Here is a 20,538-nt window from a genome sequence, read left to right as displayed (position 1 = left end):
GCAGCCAATGATAAATACTACTACTATTTACTATCATTATTCATTAACACTTACCAGTGGCTAGTGACAGTCTACTAAATGATTACTCCATCAATGTGACCTTTTGCCTATAATTTAACAATGGCATCAGCAGTACAAACGGGAGTGGAGGGCACAAGAGAAGAATGTGTCTGATCACATCATGGACAGAATGACATGACCAACTGCAATGAAAGCAATGATCGCATTCAAGGAAGAGATGGATAAGCCAAAAGTCAAACCCTCCAGGTATGATGAAAGGTGTCGGAAAACCACAATGACGCCAGCCGCGCCTTGGCCTGGTGGCTACATGTCTCTGATATTGGTATTATTATCTGCCGTGGTAGATAGACATGGTGCATTATTATTATTATTATTATGCCTAAGGTAGTATCTAATACTGTTTCTCCTATTTCATCCCTATTCTTTGGCTACAATCGATATTTCCTGATCATCACTCGAACCTGGACAGCGCCGCAGGATAATTCAAAAGGAAAAAAGAAAGGGAAAAAAAGGAAGCTCTGCGAAACAGTGTGGTAATACAGTTACCATTTCCACCTTTAGACCCACGTTCGGCAACCATCACTACTACGATACTACTCCTCCTCTACTTTACTACCTTACCCTATGATCCGTCTTCCCTCATCTCTCTCTAATTCCTTCTGTTCTTTCCTCTCCCACTCGTTTTCTGGATTTTCTCTTTGATTGTTTCCTCCTCAAAGAACCGATTCTCTCTCTCCTCTTCTCCTCATTTCGACCACCCACTCGCCGCTGTTCGCCCCGCCTTCGTTCTCTCCACTGATCAAAGAGAGACTGAAACACCAAGCCTGTGACTACGATTGTCCTCAGTCAGGCGCTTGCAACCTGAACTTTCCTCGTCACCAGCCCATCTTGGCGGTCATTGCGACACTGTCCGGTTTTGACCTGTCCTGCCACTCTTTTCAAAACGCTACTTCTGTCCAGCAATTCATCAAATCCTACATGGACTCCTCTCTTCAATAAATCCCATTCTTGGCGGGCCCGAGACCCCATTGCTACCTCCGCGCGGAGGAGCCCGGATTCAACACACTATTACTCTTTTTTCTTCCTCTTCATCTCTCGTTACGTGCCTGTTGTTTAACCGCGACCTGACGCTTTTTTCTATCGTTCCGGTCGAGTTGCCTGGCGGTAGAGCGTCATATCTGTCATCTCAAGGGTTGAGCCGGCAGCTGGCCTTCTCTTCTGCAGCTTCTACCAATAGATCAGGAACCAGAGTCTAGACCTAGATCATTATGGTTCGTTCGCGTGGTGAGTAGACGATCGTCCCCTTTCCCGAATTCCGAATGACGGTAACTGATAACCCCTTGCGTTATCAGTGCGTTCTTTCATATCAGCCTTCAGTGGCTCGTCCCGCAAGGAGAATGCCGGACAGCATCATCGTACAGCTTCAGCCTCAATCACGTTGAGCAATCCTCCGTCAAGATTCGAGACTCCTTCTCCCGATACACCCTCACCAATCGAAGGCTCGCCGTCGCAGTTGACAACAAAAGCGGAACGCCGCATTTCACGGCCAGCATCGACGGTCTTCTCTCACAATCCTCCGTTGACGGAGCTTTCAGAAGATACGCCGCCCGAGCTTCAGCCAATATTCACTTACCTCAATAACCATGCGAACAAATTGTACCATGAAGGATATTTTCTCAAACTGAATGATCTGGATACCCGTATGTGCTGTCTCAAAGTGTCTGTCGAAACCAGCACGAACTGACTCAATCGCATTTAGAGGGCCGGCCTTGTTCTGATCGACAATGGGTTGAATGCTATTCGCAACTTATTGGAACTGTACTTTCAGTATGGGATGCCGCTGCGCTGGACGCAGCACCAGAAGGCGAAGAAGTCCCTTCCACGTTCATCAATCTGGCGGATGCTTCAATTCGAGTCGTGAGTACCGGATGAAGCGTTATAGAATTATTGGACTCTCTAACAAAAGAGCAGATTGAATCGTTGCCCACCAGAAACCAAGCAATGGAGCCATTGAAGAATGTCTTGAGCATATGTTCTGCCGGGCAGAATCGGTACTTGCTGCTTTTCAATTCTTTCCATTCACTAACCCAGTGGGCCTCAGCCATTCGTCTTGCCCTGTTCGAGCACACCTCGCTCTATGAAGCGTACACAGGCTCAATCATTGCCGGCAAAGGCAAAAATTTAAACAACATTGGATCCATTCTCGAGCGCAACCGCTTCAAGCATGAAGACTGGGCCCGTGTACGATTCGGAGCAGGGACACCTTGGAGACGATGCTGGTTTGTGATATCACCTCCGGACGAGAAGGAGTTCCAAAAGGCGCAGAAGTCGTTAAAGAAGTCTGCCTATGATCGGGCGCCTAGACTGGCCACCGGAGACATCAAATTCTACGACACGAAGAAGACCAAAAAGGCAAACCCTATTGCGACCATCACAAGCGCCTACGCTGCATACGCCATATACCCTCAGTCCAAGGCCTTGATCGATCAGTCGACTCTTGTGAAAATTGAGGGGACTGTCACAATTCATTCGAATCCAGAGTCGACTACTGAGGGGTTCGTCTTCGTCATGCCTGAGGTCCATCCTGCCATCACCGGCTTCGAAATGATGGTTCGCTTCCTCATCCCGACTTTCGACACTTTCAACCTCTATGGGCGGCCGACACGCCTCATCGCCGCCACGAATCACATCAAGAGCATCATGTTCGCGTTCCCCAATCAACGGCGTTATGGATACCTGGACATCCTGGATGTAGCGAGTCTGATGCAAATGCCGGGTAGCCACACCTGGACTGAGGCGGAATGGAGGAAGCAGCTGAAGGACGCGACTGCTCAGCGTATGGCCGCGGCAGGAAGCAGAACCAGCAGTATCTCCTCAAGGAAACCACGCTACAGGGCCAGTCTGCCCAATCGCTATAGTAATGTGCCCGCAGGGGCCCCTCGCAACAATCACTTGTTACCCGAGGGCCGGCCAGAATACAACCAGTCCGCAGATGCCATCCTAAATGAATCGCCAAAAGAGGACACTGCATCCAGTTATCATTCCCGAGGCTTTTCTGATACGACAGGAGTTAAGTTCATGCAAAAACGCTTGCAGGCTCGGGTCATGGAGGGCTCACCGTCATCTTCTGATCAAGATCTAGTGCCGGTGGAACGGCAACGGGCCGGCACTGCTAGTTTCAGTGACCGTAGCAGTGAAGAGGGCGACTGGAAGCAACAAGTAGATTCTCCGGCCGCCGCCATTGAGGAGAATCTACGACCCCAATCTCCTCCTGACCCGGTAGCCATGCCGCCAGCGTTTATGCATGCACCAGGAGAGACTCCTTCAAACCGGCCATTACCTTCGCCAGATCTGAGAAAGGCCAATAACAGGATGTCCGCCGGCACTCTCACACAGCTCGCCGCCGCTGGAAAGATGAATCTGTCCAACTTGGCCCTACCCTCAACGGCCGAACATGGAATCCAGAAGCCCAGTGGCACCGACAACTTCAACCGCCCATCGGCTGCGACGAATGTGAGTTCCGCAGATCAAGCACGAAGCTCGCCAGCACCAGTTAGTTTGAACAACGTCTTCGGTCCACCACTTGTCAAACCGACCGCAGGTGACCTTCACCAAGACGGTACGAAAGCTGTGAGAAGGAAGCCTCTGCCTTCTCAGCAGCCGAGAGAGTTTGACGCTACCAGTCCCGCAGGGGAGCCCAGTTACGATGACCTGCGCCATACAGTGGACGAAGAAGCCCTGAACCGAGTCGGCTCCCGTCAGCTGTCATTCCCTTCGCCCGTCAAAGAACGCCAACCAGATGATGAGAGCCTCTACGATGACGCTTCCACAACGTCCCCTGACTATGCCAGTACGCACGAGTCGGTATATAGCAAAAAGTCCGTCAAGTCTGTTTCAAAGCCCAGAATGGGGGTCATGAAGACCGTGGGAACAGAGCCCAAGAAGGATCTTGTCATTGGGGACGCCCGTTATACGCTGGATGAGCCGTCGCGAATCGATCCGGACATTCCAACGGTAGATTTCGGGCCAACACTCACCTACCTGCCCACCACTGGACGTCCGAGCACATCGGACACTCTGAAGAAGTTTACGCATCATAGGACCGGTTCGGATGCCACGGAAAAACAGCGCTATGCGGTGCCGACACATCCCATGGACCGCGCTCATTCCAAGTCTCCCAGTCAGGACGAACACCGGCGGAGTATTCTATGGCAGCCGGGCATGGCACGTCCAACAACCCCTGGTGGCGGTCTTACTCCAGAACAATTCGTGCAGCAACGAGCTGCCCCTAGCCCACCAATCCATCTACACCACCACCGGCCAACTTCTACGACTCCTCCACCTCGGAGACCGCTTTCGGGAGACTGGATGGCTCATACTCGCTCCAAGTCTCAGATGACTATTCCCAGAGATCCCCAACCTCGGCCCCATTCACGTGGCGCTAGTAGCATGATGAACTACAACGACATTTCATCCCACCTCTCGGCTCGGGAGCAGGAGCACGTGGCTCGTATGACAGGATCTTCCTTCTTTGATATCTCTAACGACAAGAGCAAACAGGCACCTCCCGTTGACCCAATGGGCCTTGTTGGTGCGATTGATGCTCGAGAGCGTGAGAAGAGGGGTATCAAAGAAGGAATGTCGAATCAGCTGGTGCAGCACGCAATTGCCCAGCGGCAACAGCACTGGCAGCACCACCAACAACAGCAACTTGCCACAACACCTCCTCATAATTATGGGCTACAAACTGGCCTTCAGAGCAGTGTGTACAACCTTCCGGCGGCCAGTCACACTTGGGATGCGCTCAATCAATCTTATCGTGCTGATGAGCCTCGCCGTCAGTCTTGGTATGGGCCATTTGCGTCTCAGGCACCCCAAACACCGCCAATGTATCCACAAAGCCAGCCTCTGAACCAGCAAGCTGGCTACTTTGGGAGTGCCAACCCTTCGCATTATTAGTTTCTTTCGTCCCTGATACACTTTGACCCTTCGTCCCTTCATTAGATCCCTTCTCTCTTATCCTCTTCTCCCAAGTCGCTCTGTTCCTTTTGTCGTCTTATACCAGCGTCTGCGCTCTTTTTCAGATGTTATGCCTTTTTCCTGCTTTTGCAAATGTGCCTCAAAGGGCTTGCATCTATGCCAACTTTCTTGACGCTCCCTAGAACTAGACTGTCTAGATTCCTACGCAGGATTTCCCTTGCTGATTTTCCTCGCATTTACTTTACTACAGCAATTGCTCCGTCGCATTACGCATTGAATGGAGTTGTGAGAGCAGGTCTGGCGTCTTCGGTACTGCTTCAGTTGCCCGTCATTCTTCCGTGTCTTTTTACGCCGTTGCGGCGGTGGACTGGCTTTGACTCATTGGGAAAGAATCATTCTATCGTACGTGTGTCTTTGGCTTACTGTGCTGGTTTCGTGTACATAGGACGCATTACATACAACTGGGCAGGATACAGGCCTGGCTTTATCACCTTCAATCTTCTCATAACTCAGATTTTGTGATCTTTACTCCTTTATTCTTGCTACTAAAATGGGTCCATGTGCAGCCTTCCTGGGTACATCGATTTGGTCACAGCACAAGGGGAAGCTCATAAAGAGAGTTAAACCAATATTTATCTGATTTGCTATGTATGCTCTGTCAAATTCGACACTGCTCCCTGCGAGTATAAAAAAACGATAATGCAATGCTGGAGAGTCCCGAAACGCCTTGGCTACCAGTAATCCCAATCACTTCTCGACAAGACAACCCCCCCGTATCAACCACGTTCAAATCAAATTTCAGTTTCGTATGGAAGTGATACATCTTGGATTTTTCTTTTTCTTTTTTTTTTTTTCTCCGGACAATATGAACGACACTCAGCTCGAATGCAGCTTCTTCACTCTCAGGGCACCCTCGTACAACCCACGGTCAATGGCCGCGGCAACGGTCAAAGTACCACCGATGATGGCACAGACGCCCGTCAGGAAACCCGAAAAGCTCTTGGGGCGGGCCTCGCGGTTGATGACCTTCATCGGCGAGATGTCGTAGTTGAAGAAGACACCGGGAATGCCGTTCGCGGCGTGCAGACGTTCCTTGTGCCCTTCGTCTGAGGCGTCGCCGCCGCGCAGGGACCGCTTGTGCGAGGTCACGGAGTACTGGTGCGTTTCGATGCTGCCGCCGGCGCCGTACGAGATGCCGTGGGAGCCCAGGGGGGTCTGGTCGTGCGCGTTGTGAACGGCGGACGAGAAGAGTGGGTCCCAGCCAAGGGGCAGGTAGGACGTTGAGACGACCTTGACGAAGTAGACGAAGTTGTAGGCCGGGTCGTTTATCTCCTGGCTCGTGCCGTCGAGCGGGTTGGTGTGGTGGTGGTCTGTCCACTGCCAGCGGTCGGAGACCTCGTCGGGGAGCTGGGGGCCGAAACGCAGCTGGTGGATGTGGTGGGTCATGGTGTGTTTTTCGTTGTCCGGGAGCTCGAGGTCGAGGTAGTTTTGCAGGTCGTGCACGTGGACCTGGCCGCTGGTGAAGCTGCGGCCGGGGGCGATGTGGAAGTTGCCGACGACCTTGTTGACGCGCAGGATGCCCTCGAGGCGGCAGCCTTCGCGGCGTTGGGCGTCAATGCGGGCGGCGTAGCCCTCCCGTTCGCATTGCTCGATGTTGGAGCCCTTGCCAAAGGCCCAGTTCTTGGCTGCGTAGGCTTCGCGCACTTCGTCGCAGGTGTTGCAGCAGCCTTCTTTGATGGAGTTGGGGAGAGGGTCGGCGCCGCCGCAGTCGCCGCAGTAGTCCGGGTCAAGGTGTTTGGCGACTTCCTCTTTAGAGTGGCTGACGGACGAAACGCATTCGTTAGCAATTGGTGACAATGGTGAAAGAAAATTGGCCGCTTACAGGTCCAGAGCTTGAACATCCAGCACACGGCCTCCCTCGGCAGGCGAACTCAGGCGCACCTTGTTAACGCCATGTGCTACGCCAACTTGCTGTTCGCCCGAAACATCCATCACATCAAGGGTTAAAAGCTCGCATGGTAGTCGAGGAAAGGTGATGTTCATGTGGATCTCCATTCGCTCGCCTGTCCAATGCCACCGTTTGCATCAGTCTTTATTTCCACGGATGTCCTTCGTTCTTCGTAGGTCCATACCTCTCGACTTGTCAACAACCAATTCTGGAAGGACAACCACTCGTCTATAATCCAGCCATTCTCCCCAAACCAGGTACAGTATGACTATCAACGAGCCCAGAGTGATGATACCTCCAGAGGTGGTACGGATGCGAGCATCCTCGACTGTTTTGGCGAAAGCATCAAGCCTCGTAAATCGCGACTTGGCAGGCATCTCTTCAAGAAGCGACGATCATAAGGTCGAAATAGTAGACGGCGTTGAGCAGCAGCTCGACGAATTGATCAGCAACGGTAGCGCGCCCGCACGGAAGGGAATCTATAGCGGAGGTATCCAATGTCAATGAAGCTCAATTGGTAAACAGTTTGGGACTCGCGGCATGTAAATAAAACGCATCGACGCAACTTACAGGTCAGTAAGGTCACTCGGCGAAACAATCCTCAGCAATAACAGGATTGAGCGTCGGGGAATTTCTCCTCATCAAGTCTGGCTTTGGGAACAAGCTGTCCTGATGAATCCCAAAACGAGCTAAGCATCGGCTTTACTCTAGGTAGTCGACGCTAAGAAGTGATGGAGACTTGGGGGTACAGCGCGTATCAGGTACCACTGATAAGCCACGCAATCTGGCTGCATCGGTATTGGTATTTCAAAAAGGACAGAGAGCAGTTGCTGATTGGCGCATGGAGCCCACTAAATCTCTCTCTCACGTACGGAAATTTGATACTCAAAAGATCGCCCCTTTGATGGTATGTTGCACTATAGAATCTGGAGAAATCAATTATCACTTGATTGTCTCGATGTCAGGGTAAAAGATTATTAAGGTAAAAAAAATAAAAATAAAAAAACACAAAAAATTGCCTCCGGGGAGGATCGAACTCCCGACCTTGAGATGTCCCAGAAGTACTCTTCTGAGTCATATGTGAGATATGAGACTCACGTGATAACCAACTACACCACAGAGGCAATTGTTGGGTGAGAGGGCTGGAAATTAAACCTATGAGCAACCTGACAGGTTGCTGCCCATCGCAGCTTATATGGGTCTAGCTGCCCTCAGGCATCAACAACACCCCAGAGCAAGAAGTCCGCCCACGTGACCAGGCTGGAGCCTGCCGGAATGCTTTTGATTCACGTCACTTTTTTGTTCTTCCTACTTTTTGTCCGACAGCCTCAAATCTCAGCTAGAGGTTCACATCGCCTCGTTCCTCTCTCGAAAACATACGACTCCATCAGCTCATCTCCTTTGAATCCCCATACTTGGAAATCCTCACCTTCTTTTTCTCCGCACTCACGTATTTCCTTCGTTACATGTCGAATATTTAAGTGGGACTCGGTTCCTTCGAGGCGCACCGCGCATTTTCGCCTCTTAATACCCTACAGTCCTTCCAACGTCCACTTTCAGCCCATTCCACTCTCCTTCAGCTCCGACTTGCCTTGACACCAAAACGACATGAAAGGAAAGGGCTCTCGAGCTCGCTCCGGCGCCTCGGATCGCGGAAGTATTCGCAAGCGGGGTTCGACACGAATTGACCGAGATGGCGACCTTTCTATGGATGGGTCCGCCGCTCGCGGGCGTGGAAAGAGGGCGCGCGGCGACACGGGTCGTGCGGCTCCGGCTGGTGGACGGCCTCCGGCTCGGGACAGGACTTTAAATGCGATTCAGAAAGCGATCGCCAGTAATGCGGACTCGCAAGCGAATATTCGGCAGGGAACTCGAGGAGCGGGCTTGGACCAGGTCAGCGTCCGTGGCTGGAAACAGAGCAAGGCGGCTTCCAACCGTGATGGAGGCCTTGAGAGTCTCATCGCTTTCCTCGAGAAAAAACTCACTGCACCCGATTCGAAAGCTGGCGCCCGCGCAAGAATAACAAAGGTATGTGCAACACCAGAATTGGCGGTCACCGACAGCAAAAACGCGCAGCGGTCGTACTCTCCGGTCTGTTCTCGTCTTCTCCAGGCATGGTATTTCAGAACGACGATCGGCAACGTCTAGGGTCTTTTTTTTCTTGAGCGTTTGTTTGTTTGGGTGACTGCGGTTTCAAGGTCTCTTAAGCCTTGCTAACTTTCACTAGTCGCGAGTTGAAGGCGACACTGTAATAGTGGCTATCCGACCCGAATTGTTGGGTAGAATGCTTCAGATGAATGGTTTTAGTTTTGCGGGTGCGCCTCTTACGATCGAAGCGTGCGGGCCGTCCGCGAGTGGAATGACCGATCAACCGATGCTCTCGGATATCGCGCAAAATGGCGGTGCTCCCTCGACCGCCGATACCAAGAGCAAGATGACTGCGATTTTGAGCAAGCGATATTATCAACAGACAAAGTTGCTTGACCTTTCCAAGCTCGGCAGCGACCCTGATCTTTTGGCCATGGGCATCTTCAATAGCACATCCACCGAGTCCAAGTTCTTCCCTGCCCTGATGAAAGTCTGGGAGATGAGCTTCGACAATTCTACAACAAGACGTGAGGCTGTTGAGAGTGTCAGTCTTGCAGACAACCAACTCGCAAATATCACAGTCGTTACAAGTCTAGCCCAAGCGATCCCCGATTTGAAAAACCTGGACCTCTCGAACAATAACTTCAAAGACGCGCAGTCCTTGATCGGTTGGCGGTGGAAATTCCGCAACCTTGAATTCCTCGACCTTACTGGTACTCCTTTTAGCGCCGATCCTACCTTCAAGGAGACAATGATGAAGTGGTACCCGAAGTTACGAGTATTAAACAATGTTGAAGTTCGGACAACGGCGGAGATCGCTGCCCAGAAGAAAACACCTATTCCTGTCCAGCCACCTCACTTCTTGGATGAATCGCACATCGCGGAAACCTTTGTCCGGGCATTCTTCGTTGGTTATGACAATGACCGCAACGACCTTCTCAACGGCGTTTACGACAATCACTCGACTTTCTCCTTAAACGTTAACACATCCGCGCCAAGGGCTCAACAAACCGAGACCGCTGGCTGGGATCCTTACATCAAAAAGAGCAGAAACTTACTCAAGATCAACCACCTTCCAGCTAGAATGTCTCGCGCCTATATCGGCGTGGAGAAGATTCGCGAAGTCTGGAATAGTCTGCCCAAAACCAAACACCCTGAGGTGGCAGCTCATCCCAACGAATGGCTCATCGAATGCTTCCCCGTGCCGGGACTTCCAGATCCGTCCGGGCAGAGCAGCACTGGAGTGGGCGGTCTCCTGATCATGGTTCATGGAAAATTTGAGGAGCTTAGTGATGGAAAAGTCGAGGTGCGCAGTTTTGATAGGACATTTATCCTTGGTCCTGGTGGAGGAGTTGGCGGTATCAGAGTGATCAGTGACGTTCTTTGTCTGAGAGCATATGGGGGACATGAGGCATGGGTTCCTGAAACGCCAACGGCCCCTCCGTCGGTTCAGCCAGCAATTCAGCCAGCAGCTCCCCAGGCAGTCCCGGAAGGCTATGGTATGCCGTTGCCCGGAAAGGCCGAGGCGCAGGTCCAGCAAGAGCAGCTGGTGATGCAGATGAGCACGAAGACGAACATGACTTTGCAGTATTCCGAGATGGCGCTATCAGGAAATGGCTGGAACATGGAGGCTGCTCTGACGAACTTTGAACAACTCAAGGTAAGCTTACCCGGGCTCGTCCGTCTCGATGATACATTATAACTAACTGCGTTGGCATCTGCAGGCACAAGGAACATTACCTCCAGAGGCTTTCCTTCCCGGAACTGTCTAACACTTAAGACGGTCACCATCTCAACGTTCTTGATCGGCCTCTTCATTATCACTTCACGCACCACAGAAAGAAACAATGGCGGTAACACGGGGTACAAATTCTATTCATACCATATGGGTGGTTAGCTTTTCTGCATGGCTTTGGCGAATGGTTGGCTTCATAATAGCCATTTGGGTTTTATTATCTTGCTTTATTGTTGTTTTGAAAAGAGCGTTATCCATCGGGGTGCTACGATATCATGTCCGCATAGAAGAGAAAATATACATCGGCCGCTGTCTGCTGCGGTATTCACACTACAGCAACAATTTCCTTTTGAGGTAGATGGGTATCTTAAGTATGATGATGACTTTTGATACGGACTTTGAGCTTCGAAAGTCACTGCTATTATATGGCGCAAGGCCTGGTTGTAGATTGTAAATGCTTGGAATCAATAATGTTGAGTGCCTGAACGCCAAGGCATACGCTAAGCTGCTCCGCGCCGATATTGATTTATCGACAGCTTTCCGCAGCCAATGCACAAAGAGCCCTTCAGATAATCTCGCTCTCAAGTTCCCCTTTGATCTCTTGTTGTCTCCCTTGGGCCAATTGGCAGATGGTCACTTGTCGCAACTGCAGCATGTGCCCTGCTTTTACTACCCTTAAGAGCTAATGGAATGTCCGTCTCGACTCCCACCTCCTCTACCGGCCATATGCCACCCAACGGCGCGGCGGACCTCGATCCATTGGATGCAGGTGAGCACAACAATCTGATTTAATTCCAGTCAAACGGTCTCGCTAATAACCCGGCATGAAATAGCTGATTACGACCCGATCGACCACTTGAACGCGATTTTCTCCCACCCCTCAACCCTCTCCTCCGTGTCCGAGGTGTCTCAATCCCTCCGTGAATATGAAGACGAGCTCGACCATGACATTGCCACGCTGGTTGAGGAGCAGGTCACCTCCAATGCCGAGAGCGTGGAGCGCATTCAGGCAGCCAAGGCCGATCTGACGGAGCTGTTCAAGAAGATCGACGATGTGCGCGACCGCGCATCCAGGACGGAACAAGCGATTACGGAGATGACGGCGGACATCAAGCAGCTGGACAATGCGAAGAAGAATCTGACGCAGTCCATGACCGCACTCAAGAGACTGCAGATGCTGACGACGGCGTACGACCAGCTCCGTGCCCTGAGCAAGTCGAGGCAGTACCGCGACTGCGCCCAGCTGCTGCAGGTGGTGATTCAGCTGATGGCGCACTTCAAGTCATACCGATCGATTGACCAAATTGCGCTCCTGAGTAGGAACGTGGCCGATATTCAGCGGGAATTGCTGGAACAGGTCTGTGAGGACTTTGAGCTGGCGTTTGCCAAAGGGGAAGTTGCTCAGAATCGAATCACGCTGTCGGAGGGCTGTCAGGTCATGGATGCCTTGGGGGAGAGCGCGAGATCCAGGCTGGTGACCTGGTATTGCAATTTCCAGTTGCGGGAATATCGGCAGGTCTTCCGGAACAACGAAGAGGCGGGCTCGTTGGACAATATCTCCCGGAGGTATTCGTGGTTCCGGCGCATTCTGAAGATCTACGACGAGGAGTATGCGGCGATCTTCCCGGCGTCTTGGAGGGTCAATGAGATTCTCACGAATGTCTTCTGCGAGGGGACCCGCGAGGATTTCAAGGGGATATTGTCCCGGTCTGTTCGGAGCGGTCAAACGATCGATGTTAATTTGCTACTCTCTTGTCTTGAGGAGACCCTGGACTTTGAGCATTCCCTCGAGCGTCGTTTTGCCAGCCCAGCCCGGTCCTCCACTGACACCTTTGCCTCAACCGAGACTCCTGTCTTCGGCCAGGCTATTTCGGAGGCATTCGAACCATACCTGAGCATATGGGTGGAAGCTCAAGACAAGCAGCTGGCTGCGCTTATACCCAAGTATCGGCAACAACCCATTAGGCCACCGGATGAGGAATTCGATTCCCACATCGTAATATCCTCATCTACAGAACTCTTTACTTTCTACAGACACTCCTTGCAGCAATGTGCGAAACTCTCCACCGGCGGAAGCCTTGCTGACCTGGCCAAGGTCTTTGCCAAGTATCTGGACCAGTATGCGCAGCAAGTCCTTTTGAATTATATCAGTGAACGGCCGACAGGACATACACCGTCGAATGTGCCAGCCTTGGAAGACCTCATCTTGGTCCTCAATACAGCCGATTACTGCTACACCACTTGCAACCAGCTGGAAGAGAAGATCAAAGGCAGGCTCGACAAGAACCTCAAACAAAGTGTGGACCTGCAAAGTCAAGCAGACTCTTTCATGGGTATTGCATCTGCCGCAATTAGGGGTCTCGTTCGGAAAGTCGAGATCAACCTAGAACCCTCCTGGCGCGAAATGCGCAATACGCCCTGGAGTCGGCTCGAGGCCGTCAGTGACCAAAGCTCTTATGTTGGGGAGCTTATGTCCAAGATCCAGGCCACGTTCTCGGAAATTTTGCAGTTCTTGCATAAGCAGCAGTATGCTAGAGCTTTCGCCGACCATGTTGTAGAACTCGTGTCGACCCAGTTCATCTCGAATATATTCCAATGCAAACCTATTACGGAGACTGGCGCGGAGCAGGTATGTACTACGCCTCTAACCTCGTGAAATGTCGTCGATTGAAAGCTAATGTATATCAGATGCTTCTGGACACATACACACTCAAAACCGGCCTTTCCTCCCTCCTCCCCGCACCAGCCCCAGCAAGTTTCGTAAAGCGCGTCAACGCCAGCTTCTCAAAGATCGAAACCCTCCTCAAAACCCTGCAAGTGCAGCCCTCGCCCCCCGAAGCCCTCGTCCAAGCCTACCTCATCCACATTGCGGACCGCAACAATGCAAACTTCCGCAAGATCCTCGACCTCAAGGGCATCCGCAGTCGCCAGGAGCAGAACCACCTCGTGGAACTGTTCCAGATCCATCGCACCTCCGATCGCTACGCCTCGAATCTCCAGCAGAGCAACCCCGTCCTGGCAGCCATGCAGACCACTCCTGCCCCCTCGTCGAGTTCCGTCTCCCAGGGGCTCGGACTAGGAGCTGCCGCGTCCATTGGCGCCTCGAATCTCCCTACTCGCTTTGACCCGTCCATGCTCGGGTCCGCCCTCATCTCAGCGGCCAAGGACGGCGTCGACCGATTTGGCACGCCGATGAGTTCGTCCAGCGCGACTAATCCTAGTGGCAACAGCGGCGTGGTATCCACCCCTACGCCTTCAGGAACGACAGGGCAGGGGCAGGGTCAAGGCGGGGACATGAGCTCAAATCTGAACGAGAATTTGAAGAATATTGGGAAATTCTTTAGAAGAGATCTGGGAGGGTTCGGTGGGAGATTTGGCGGTAGTTGAGGATGGTTGTGGTTGTTTGTTGATACCAGAAGACTATATATCTGCAGGGAGAAATGTAATTTTTACACATCACAAAGCAGTTCAATACCAGAAATGTGGACAAATAATATTCATTCATAAAGGACTACCTGCTATAGCAAAGTTTTACTTAGGTGGTGAGATCCTACAGGCGCAATCAATGCACGCAGATAGTTCTTACTGTTGATTGATTCTACGGAAGCTGCGTCAAAAATTTCCTGTGTATCCTGTTATCACAATTAGCATCCAGTCATGAATAGGCGAGTGCATGTGATGGCAAAGAGGCAAAGGAGAGAAATAGGCGTCATCAAAAAATTAGAGTGTTTGTTGTTGCATTGTTTTTGATCTTCAAGGCACCCTCCAGGGGCTCCGAGTTAAAAAATATAATCATCCGCCAGGATAGGGAATGTGCAGGTGTAGGGAAGAGAGAGAAAACCAAGGGGGAATGCTGGCTTACCTGCTACTCATCGAAAGATGGTGGAGCGTGTCTACGTCCACATCTAGATGAGAATGGAAAGTTCACAAAATCCATGATAGTCATTTTTTCATTAGTCCGACCGTCATGATCGGACATGGAATGGTCTAATACATGGCAACCGTAACTCGCGCAGGGATTTTGCAACGAGTTTAGTCGAAGAGGCCGAAGCCCATGTCCTCGTCGGAGGCCTCCTCCTCCTCTTCCTTCTTCTCCTCAGCAGCGGGAGCGGCACCACCGGCAGCAGGGGCGGCGGCGGCAGGAGCAGCGGCAGCGTAAGCGTCAGGGTTGGCGATACGGTCCTTGAGCTCCTCAATCTCGGGCCAGCTGTAGTCGGTCTCGATGGCGACAGCGAGAGCCTTCTTGTAGCCGTTGACGAGAGAGTGCATGACGGAGGGCAGAGTGGGGTAGTTGAGGGCCAGGGAGACCGTGGTGATGGTCTTGATGGCGCTGCTGAAGGCATCGAGGAGCTGAGACTCCTCAATGTCCAGAACATCGGCGGGGAAGCACTGGCCGTTGTCGTACACCTGGGCGATGGTCATGCCGTAGGTGAAGGGGGAGATGTTCAGCATGTTCAGCAGGGTGGCCTCAGAGGGACCGACCTTGGAGCCAGCCTCAACGAGCTTCAGATCGGTGGTAATTTCGATGGTACCACGAGCAATCTTGGTGGGGACACCGAGAGCCTGGAAGAAAGAAGTCTTACCGGGTTCCATACCGGTGTTACCAGCGGGAATCCAGACGTCGGCGGGAGCGACGGCACCAGCACGAGCAGGAGCAGCGACACGGTTGGCCAGGATCTTGGTCTTGACATCCTTCAGTTCACCGTTGGTGAAGATGAAACCAACGTTGCCTATCATACAGAAATTAGCCACCAATTCCAAATCCCGTTGTTTCCCGTCCCACACGGGTAAGGGTATCCTACTCACCCTTGACGTGAGGAAGCAGACGCTCGTACTCCGGGTTGTCGGTGACGAAGCCCTTGATGGCACGGCGAACCTGGATTTCTTAGTCAATGGCTGCGGAAACTGTAAAATCAGGACGATTAAACAAACCATAGTGTTCTTACCCATCAGGACGACGGCCTGACCACGGAGAGCCACACGGATCTCGTGCATCTGCTGAGAGCTGACATTGTCGACACCGACAATGAAGACGGTGTTGTACTCATCGAGAAGGCTCTTGAGCTTATCAAAGTAAGCGGCCTTGGTAGCAGACTTGCCCCCCATGTCTTCTTAATTCACTGAAGATAGGTTATTTAAGGGCAAGGAGGAATTTCGTGAAGTTTGATGTTGTCCGATATGAATCGTGACGTTGAAAGTTCATTAAGAGAAATTCCGCTGGCGGTCATTTTGGGGAAATTCTTCGTGTGGATTCGCGAAGCGAGCCTGTCACGTGAGCTCCTCCCGCCGCAATGCAAAAATGCCCCATGCAGCGTTAGGGCCGGAGTCAGTGTATAGCCGTGTAGTTGTGACGAATCGACGACTTATACAAGTCTCGTTGGGGATTGATCGCTCGCACTCACTTGTTTTCGGATTTTTGGTCGTTGTGCTTGAGCAATCATCTAGTCAAATCTACAAAATATTTGGGTGTATTATCGCACGACCTGTACCTCTCAATATGGTGGTCAACTACCAACATCCGATTCAATGCATCAGATATGTAGAGAGGCAAACACCTGGTTTCCGCAGTCTGTTTGTCGCTTCTGCTGGCTCGAAAATATACACATACGCTGCTGAGACCGGAAAACAGCTTGCTACCTGGCCTGAGGCTGCCAATGCTGCAGATACTACAGTAGTCAGTGTAGCACCAAGCTCTGAAGGGGACGAGCCATCAGCTAAAAAGAGAAAGGTGTCTCCAGTCCCGGAGCAGATAGCGAAAGGAGGGCAATCGGAAACCTCAGCCGCTTGGTCAACGATCCCCATCTTGGCGGTGTCATCTGACGGCAACTATGTGGTTGCCGTCACTGGTGAAGACAAGTGTCTTCGTGTCTTTGAGATAGAAGAGAGTGGCAATCTCAAGCAATTGAGCGAGAGGTACGTCCGTTATCAATTTCTTTATAATATATAAGCAAAATGCTTACCTTCTGGTAGACTTATGCCCAAGCGGCCATCTGCGATCGCCTTGGTTGAGGATGATAAAACCATCCTGTGCGGGGATAAGTTCGGGGATGTTTATTCTTTACCACTGATCGATACTGGAAAATCAAGTATTGCGCCCAAAGTCCATGGCAAAATCAAGCCGATTCAGCCAGCAGCAACGACTTTGACTGTTCACAGTAAGCGAAACCTGACATCGCTGGAACAGCAGTTGCGACATTATGGCCAGAAAGAGCAGACCGTAGAAGAAAAGCCTACGTCTGCCTTTGAACTTCATTTGATCCTTGGGCATGTGTCGATGCTCACAGACTTAGCCTACGTATCCATCCCATTGGATGCAACTTCGGGTCGAAAGCGATCATACATCTTGACTGCAGACCGCGATGAACATATTCGGGTTTCTCGCGGGCCTCCTCAAGCGCATATTATTGAGAGCTACTGTCTGGGGCACACCTCGCTCGTTAGTAGCTTGTGCGTTCCCCAATGGGCACCGGAATACCTCGTTTCAGGCGGAGGTGATGATCACTTGATTGTATGGAGATGGAATGAGGGCCGTCTCGTACACAAGGCCCCCTTGGTTGAAGAAGGCACAGACTCTGATATTTTTGTTCGTCGTATCTGGGCGCTGTCACTTACCAAGCCCGCAAACTCTCAGGACAATGCGAATGTCATCCTCGTTGCATTAGATGGGTAAGTTCATTCATACGAAATACTTCATGAATGAGACTCATGATCCATTCCAGGTCCTCAAAGCTTCTTTGCTTTACGCTTGAGTCCGATGGCTTGCTGAAAGCACAGAACTCCATCCAGGCATCTGGCAACGTACTTGACCTAACAGTTCCCGCCGAGGGCAGCTCGATTGTAGTATCCGTCGACGCAGTGCGGGAGGCTGGGTCCACGCAAGAATGGAGAACTACTGCCCCCTCACCGTCGACCCTGGTTGAGGCGTTCCGCTTGAAGCCAGCGTCGGAGGGTCTTGATTGGGAGCCCACATCAGACGCGATCACTGCACAGATAAATTCCGAAGGTACCTCCGAGATATCAGCAGACCTCGAAGAGAAGCAGAAGAAGGAGTTGAACGATTCGTTGTATAATTTGGGCAACCTGCGGAAAAAGAACTTTGGTGAAGACGACTGATGTTGAAGATAAAATGTACAATATCTTAATTAGCATAGAATCTTGCATAAATACTGAGTTGTCTCAGCATGCTTTCATGCTTTCTTTTCGTAGGACAAGTGTTGTGAGCCCATCTGATACTCCGATTTAAATACACTCTCGGAGATCGATTGATCGCTCGCTGGGCCCGCACCCTGCAACCCGAGGTGAATGTCACCCCGCCTCAGACCATTTTTTATTTTACAATATAACTCCCACTCATATTCAGAATGCAAGAGAAATTTGAGCCTTTGAAGAACGATCTTTTGCTCAGAGCCGCCAGAGGTATAAGGTGACTCGAGATTCCGCGCGCAGACAATTGAAGGAACTGATGTGATCTTTAGGCGAGCGAGTTCCGCGTCCGCCAATATGGGTTATGCGACAAGGTATGTTCCTGAACGAATATCCTACTTTCTATCATTGAAGCCTATCATTACATTACTCCTTGCTGTCTCTGGTACTAAGCAATCAATACTCTAGCTGGCCGCTACCTCCCCGAATACCATGAAGCGAAAGGAAACCGCGATTTTTTCGAATGCTGCCGGAACCCGGAGATTGCATCCACCCTGACCATCCAGCCCGTGGATCGGTATGACGGATTGATCGATGCTGCGATCATCTTCTCGGATATCCTTGTCATCCCCCAGGCGATGGGCATGCAGGTTGAAATGGTGGACAAGAAGGGGCCACACTTCCCTGAACCTCTGAAGTCGCCGGACGACGGACAATACGAGAAGGTTATGCAGAAAGAGGTCAACGTGAAGGAGGAGCTAGACTACGTGTACAAGGCCATCACGCTTACCCGGCACAAATTGAAAGGCCGCGTGCCTCTGATTGGCTTCTGCGGTGCCCCATGGACTCTACTCTGCTACATGGTTGAAGGAGGCGGGACCAAGCTGTTTGTGCACTCCAAGACGTGGATCTACAAGTATGCGAAGGAGTCGCAGGCACTGCTGCAGAAGATCGCCGAGATCTGCGTTGAATATCTGGCTCTCCAGGTCGCCTCCGGGGCGCAGCTCGTCCAGGTGTTTGACTCGTGGGCCGGAGAAATGTCCCCTGCGGCTTTCAAAACCTTCTCGCTCCCGTATCTGCGGTACATTTCTGCCAACCTGCCCAAGAAGCTGGACGAAATGGGCCTGGAACGTGTGCCAATGACCGTCTTTGCCAAGGGGGCTTGGTACGCTCTCGAGGATCTCTGCGAATCGGGCTATAATGTTGTCGGTCTTGACTGGTTGCACGATCCTGCTGAGGCGATGCAGATTGCCAAGGGCCGCGTAACGATCCAGGGCAATGCCGACCCCGGCGTACTTTACGGTAGTCGCGAAGCTATCACCGAAGCCGTGGAGGTTATGGTCAAGGGCTTCCAAGGTGGCAAGCAAGGATGGATTGCCAACTTGGGTCACGGTAAATTCTCATCTCCTGTACGGACTTTCAATGCAACCACTAATGGTAACAGGTATCACTCCATTTGTGCAACCGGACGATCTCAAATTCTTCTTCGAAGAGATTCACCGCTTGACGGCCGCATAGACAGACGATATACCCTGTGTTCAGGCATGAAAAAATCATATTGAGGATCTGGCCTATTTACACTATATCATTTTTACACATCTCCATTCGAAGGCGTTTTGTCAAAGACTGCTTATATCGGTATGCTTAGACAGCAATGTCCTCATTCCTACAACGACATGATTAGTGTCAATCTCTGTAACCGCAAGACGAGTAGCGAGGGAATGATGTTGCAAGAAAACAGGCGCCGAGACTGAAAGACGTACCAAAGCTCCGGCTTCTCCTTGATAAACTTCTCCATCAATTGCTTGCACTCCTCATTATCCAGCACAACCACTTCTTTACCCCGATTCAGAAGATACTCCTCGCCGCCCATGAAGTTCTTGTTCTCCCCGATGACAACCCGCTTAACCTTGTAAAGTATGCAGGCACCCGTGCACATGTCGCATGGCGACAGAGTGGTGTACATAGTCGCACCCTCGTAGGCGGAGGCGGGAAGACGGCCAGAATTCTCGAGAGCAGACATCTCGGCCTACGATGAATTGAATGTGAGCTTCGCTTGTGCCATTGTGCAATGCCGACGCGCACAGGAATGATCGACAGCGATCCAAAACAGAAGTAAATTGTCTCAATTGGGACTAACATGCAAGGTTGCGCTTCCTTTCTGAACGCGCATATTGTGTCCACGGCCAAGGATCTTCCCATCCTTGGACACCAGAGCTGCACCGATAGGGACTCCACCTTCAGCGGCACCTTTCTTTGCCTCCTCCAAGGCGGCGATGAAACCGGCATCCGTTTCCATTGTGAAGAGTTTCAAGATGTGAGCACAGAGTGTCAAGGAAAGCAAGCTCAGAACACGAGTTTGCTAAAGGAAGGATGAATTCTAGATAAGTATGTAGTCAATATCAGAGGTGGGTTTTGACGGGTCCACTATCTCGGTACAGCTTGTCGTCGATAACTTCCGAGGCTGACGAGCATTTTTCTCATCTCAAAGGTTAGCGGCATCAGACGCACGACTCACGAGCAGATATGTCTCGCTTGAGTCCGAGCTTCCGTATCGACTACTAGACAATTTACTTAGATTGAAGTGAAAGATGCCCGTATTCGTAGAGTAGGTACGATAATG

General features: G+C 51.4%; 8 protein-coding genes and 1 non-coding gene across 9 annotated transcripts; 5 read left to right on the top strand and 4 right to left on the bottom strand.

Moving 5' to 3' along the window:
• Positions 1 to 1,289: 1,289 nt before the first annotated feature.
• On the top strand, positions 1,290 to 4,980 carry Aspvir_006445 (PH domain protein; the record flags this gene model as incomplete). Its single annotated transcript, XM_043269643.1, has 4 exons — positions 1,290 to 1,305; positions 1,374 to 1,721; positions 1,781 to 1,938; positions 1,993 to 4,980. 4 exons carry the CDS (start codon positions 1,290 to 1,292, stop codon positions 4,978 to 4,980), a joined length of 3,510 nt encoding a protein of 1,169 aa, XP_043125578.1.
• An 897-nt stretch (positions 4,981 to 5,877) lies between these two features.
• Positions 5,878 to 7,326, bottom strand: Aspvir_006444 (retrograde cargo receptor ERV46; the record flags this gene model as incomplete). Its single annotated transcript, XM_043269642.1, has 3 exons — positions 5,878 to 6,820; positions 6,884 to 7,064; positions 7,134 to 7,326. The coding sequence occupies 3 exons, from the start codon at positions 7,324 to 7,326 to the stop codon at positions 5,878 to 5,880; spliced, it is 1,317 nt and encodes a 438-aa protein (XP_043125577.1).
• A 639-nt stretch (positions 7,327 to 7,965) lies between these two features.
• On the bottom strand, positions 7,966 to 8,073 carry Aspvir_006443. The gene has a single exon. It is a non-coding gene; the product is annotated as a tRNA-Met (tRNA).
• A 484-nt stretch (positions 8,074 to 8,557) lies between these two features.
• Aspvir_006442 (mRNA export factor mexA) lies at positions 8,558 to 10,809 on the top strand (the record flags this gene model as incomplete). The annotated part of the gene is made up of 3 exons (XM_043269641.1): positions 8,558 to 8,977; positions 9,177 to 10,697; positions 10,762 to 10,809. The coding sequence occupies 3 exons, from the start codon at positions 8,558 to 8,560 to the stop codon at positions 10,807 to 10,809; spliced, it is 1,989 nt and encodes a 662-aa protein (XP_043125576.1).
• Positions 10,810 to 11,462: 653 nt separating this feature from the next.
• On the top strand, positions 11,463 to 14,159 carry Aspvir_006441 (putative GARP complex subunit Vps53; the record flags this gene model as incomplete). The annotated part of the gene is made up of 3 exons (XM_043269640.1): positions 11,463 to 11,541; positions 11,606 to 13,401; positions 13,461 to 14,159. The coding sequence occupies 3 exons, from the start codon at positions 11,463 to 11,465 to the stop codon at positions 14,157 to 14,159; spliced, it is 2,574 nt and encodes an 857-aa protein (XP_043125575.1).
• Positions 14,160 to 14,804: 645 nt separating this feature from the next.
• Aspvir_006440 (60S ribosomal protein uL10) lies at positions 14,805 to 15,878 on the bottom strand (the record flags this gene model as incomplete). Its single annotated transcript, XM_043269639.1, has 3 exons — positions 14,805 to 15,502; positions 15,579 to 15,648; positions 15,705 to 15,878. The coding sequence occupies 3 exons, from the start codon at positions 15,876 to 15,878 to the stop codon at positions 14,805 to 14,807; spliced, it is 942 nt and encodes a 313-aa protein (XP_043125574.1).
• Positions 15,879 to 16,269: 391 nt separating this feature from the next.
• Positions 16,270 to 17,885, top strand: trm82 (putative tRNA methyltransferase; the record flags this gene model as incomplete). The annotated part of the gene is made up of 3 exons (XM_043269638.1): positions 16,270 to 16,685; positions 16,743 to 17,438; positions 17,492 to 17,885. The coding sequence occupies 3 exons, from the start codon at positions 16,270 to 16,272 to the stop codon at positions 17,883 to 17,885; spliced, it is 1,506 nt and encodes a 501-aa protein (XP_043125573.1).
• Positions 17,886 to 18,133: 248 nt separating this feature from the next.
• Aspvir_006438 (uroporphyrinogen decarboxylase HEM12) lies at positions 18,134 to 19,433 on the top strand (the record flags this gene model as incomplete). The annotated part of the gene is made up of 4 exons (XM_043269637.1): positions 18,134 to 18,188; positions 18,248 to 18,289; positions 18,384 to 19,307; positions 19,360 to 19,433. The coding sequence occupies 4 exons, from the start codon at positions 18,134 to 18,136 to the stop codon at positions 19,431 to 19,433; spliced, it is 1,095 nt and encodes a 364-aa protein (XP_043125572.1).
• A 126-nt stretch (positions 19,434 to 19,559) lies between these two features.
• Positions 19,560 to 20,214, bottom strand: Aspvir_006437 (cytosine deaminase; the record flags this gene model as incomplete). Its single annotated transcript, XM_043269636.1, has 3 exons — positions 19,560 to 19,581; positions 19,679 to 19,944; positions 20,056 to 20,214. 3 exons carry the CDS (start codon positions 20,212 to 20,214, stop codon positions 19,560 to 19,562), a joined length of 447 nt encoding a protein of 148 aa, XP_043125571.1.
• Between the last annotated feature and the right edge of the window lie 324 nt (positions 20,215 to 20,538).

Source organism: Aspergillus viridinutans (genome assembly GCF_018404265.1).
Source record: "Aspergillus viridinutans IFM 47045 DNA, scaffold_4, whole genome shotgun sequence".
Lineage (NCBI taxonomy): Eukaryota > Fungi > Ascomycota > Eurotiomycetes > Eurotiales > Aspergillaceae > Aspergillus > Aspergillus viridinutans.
The sequence above is the reverse complement of the archived record's forward strand: the minus strand, read 5'-3'. Positions and strand labels throughout refer to the sequence as shown.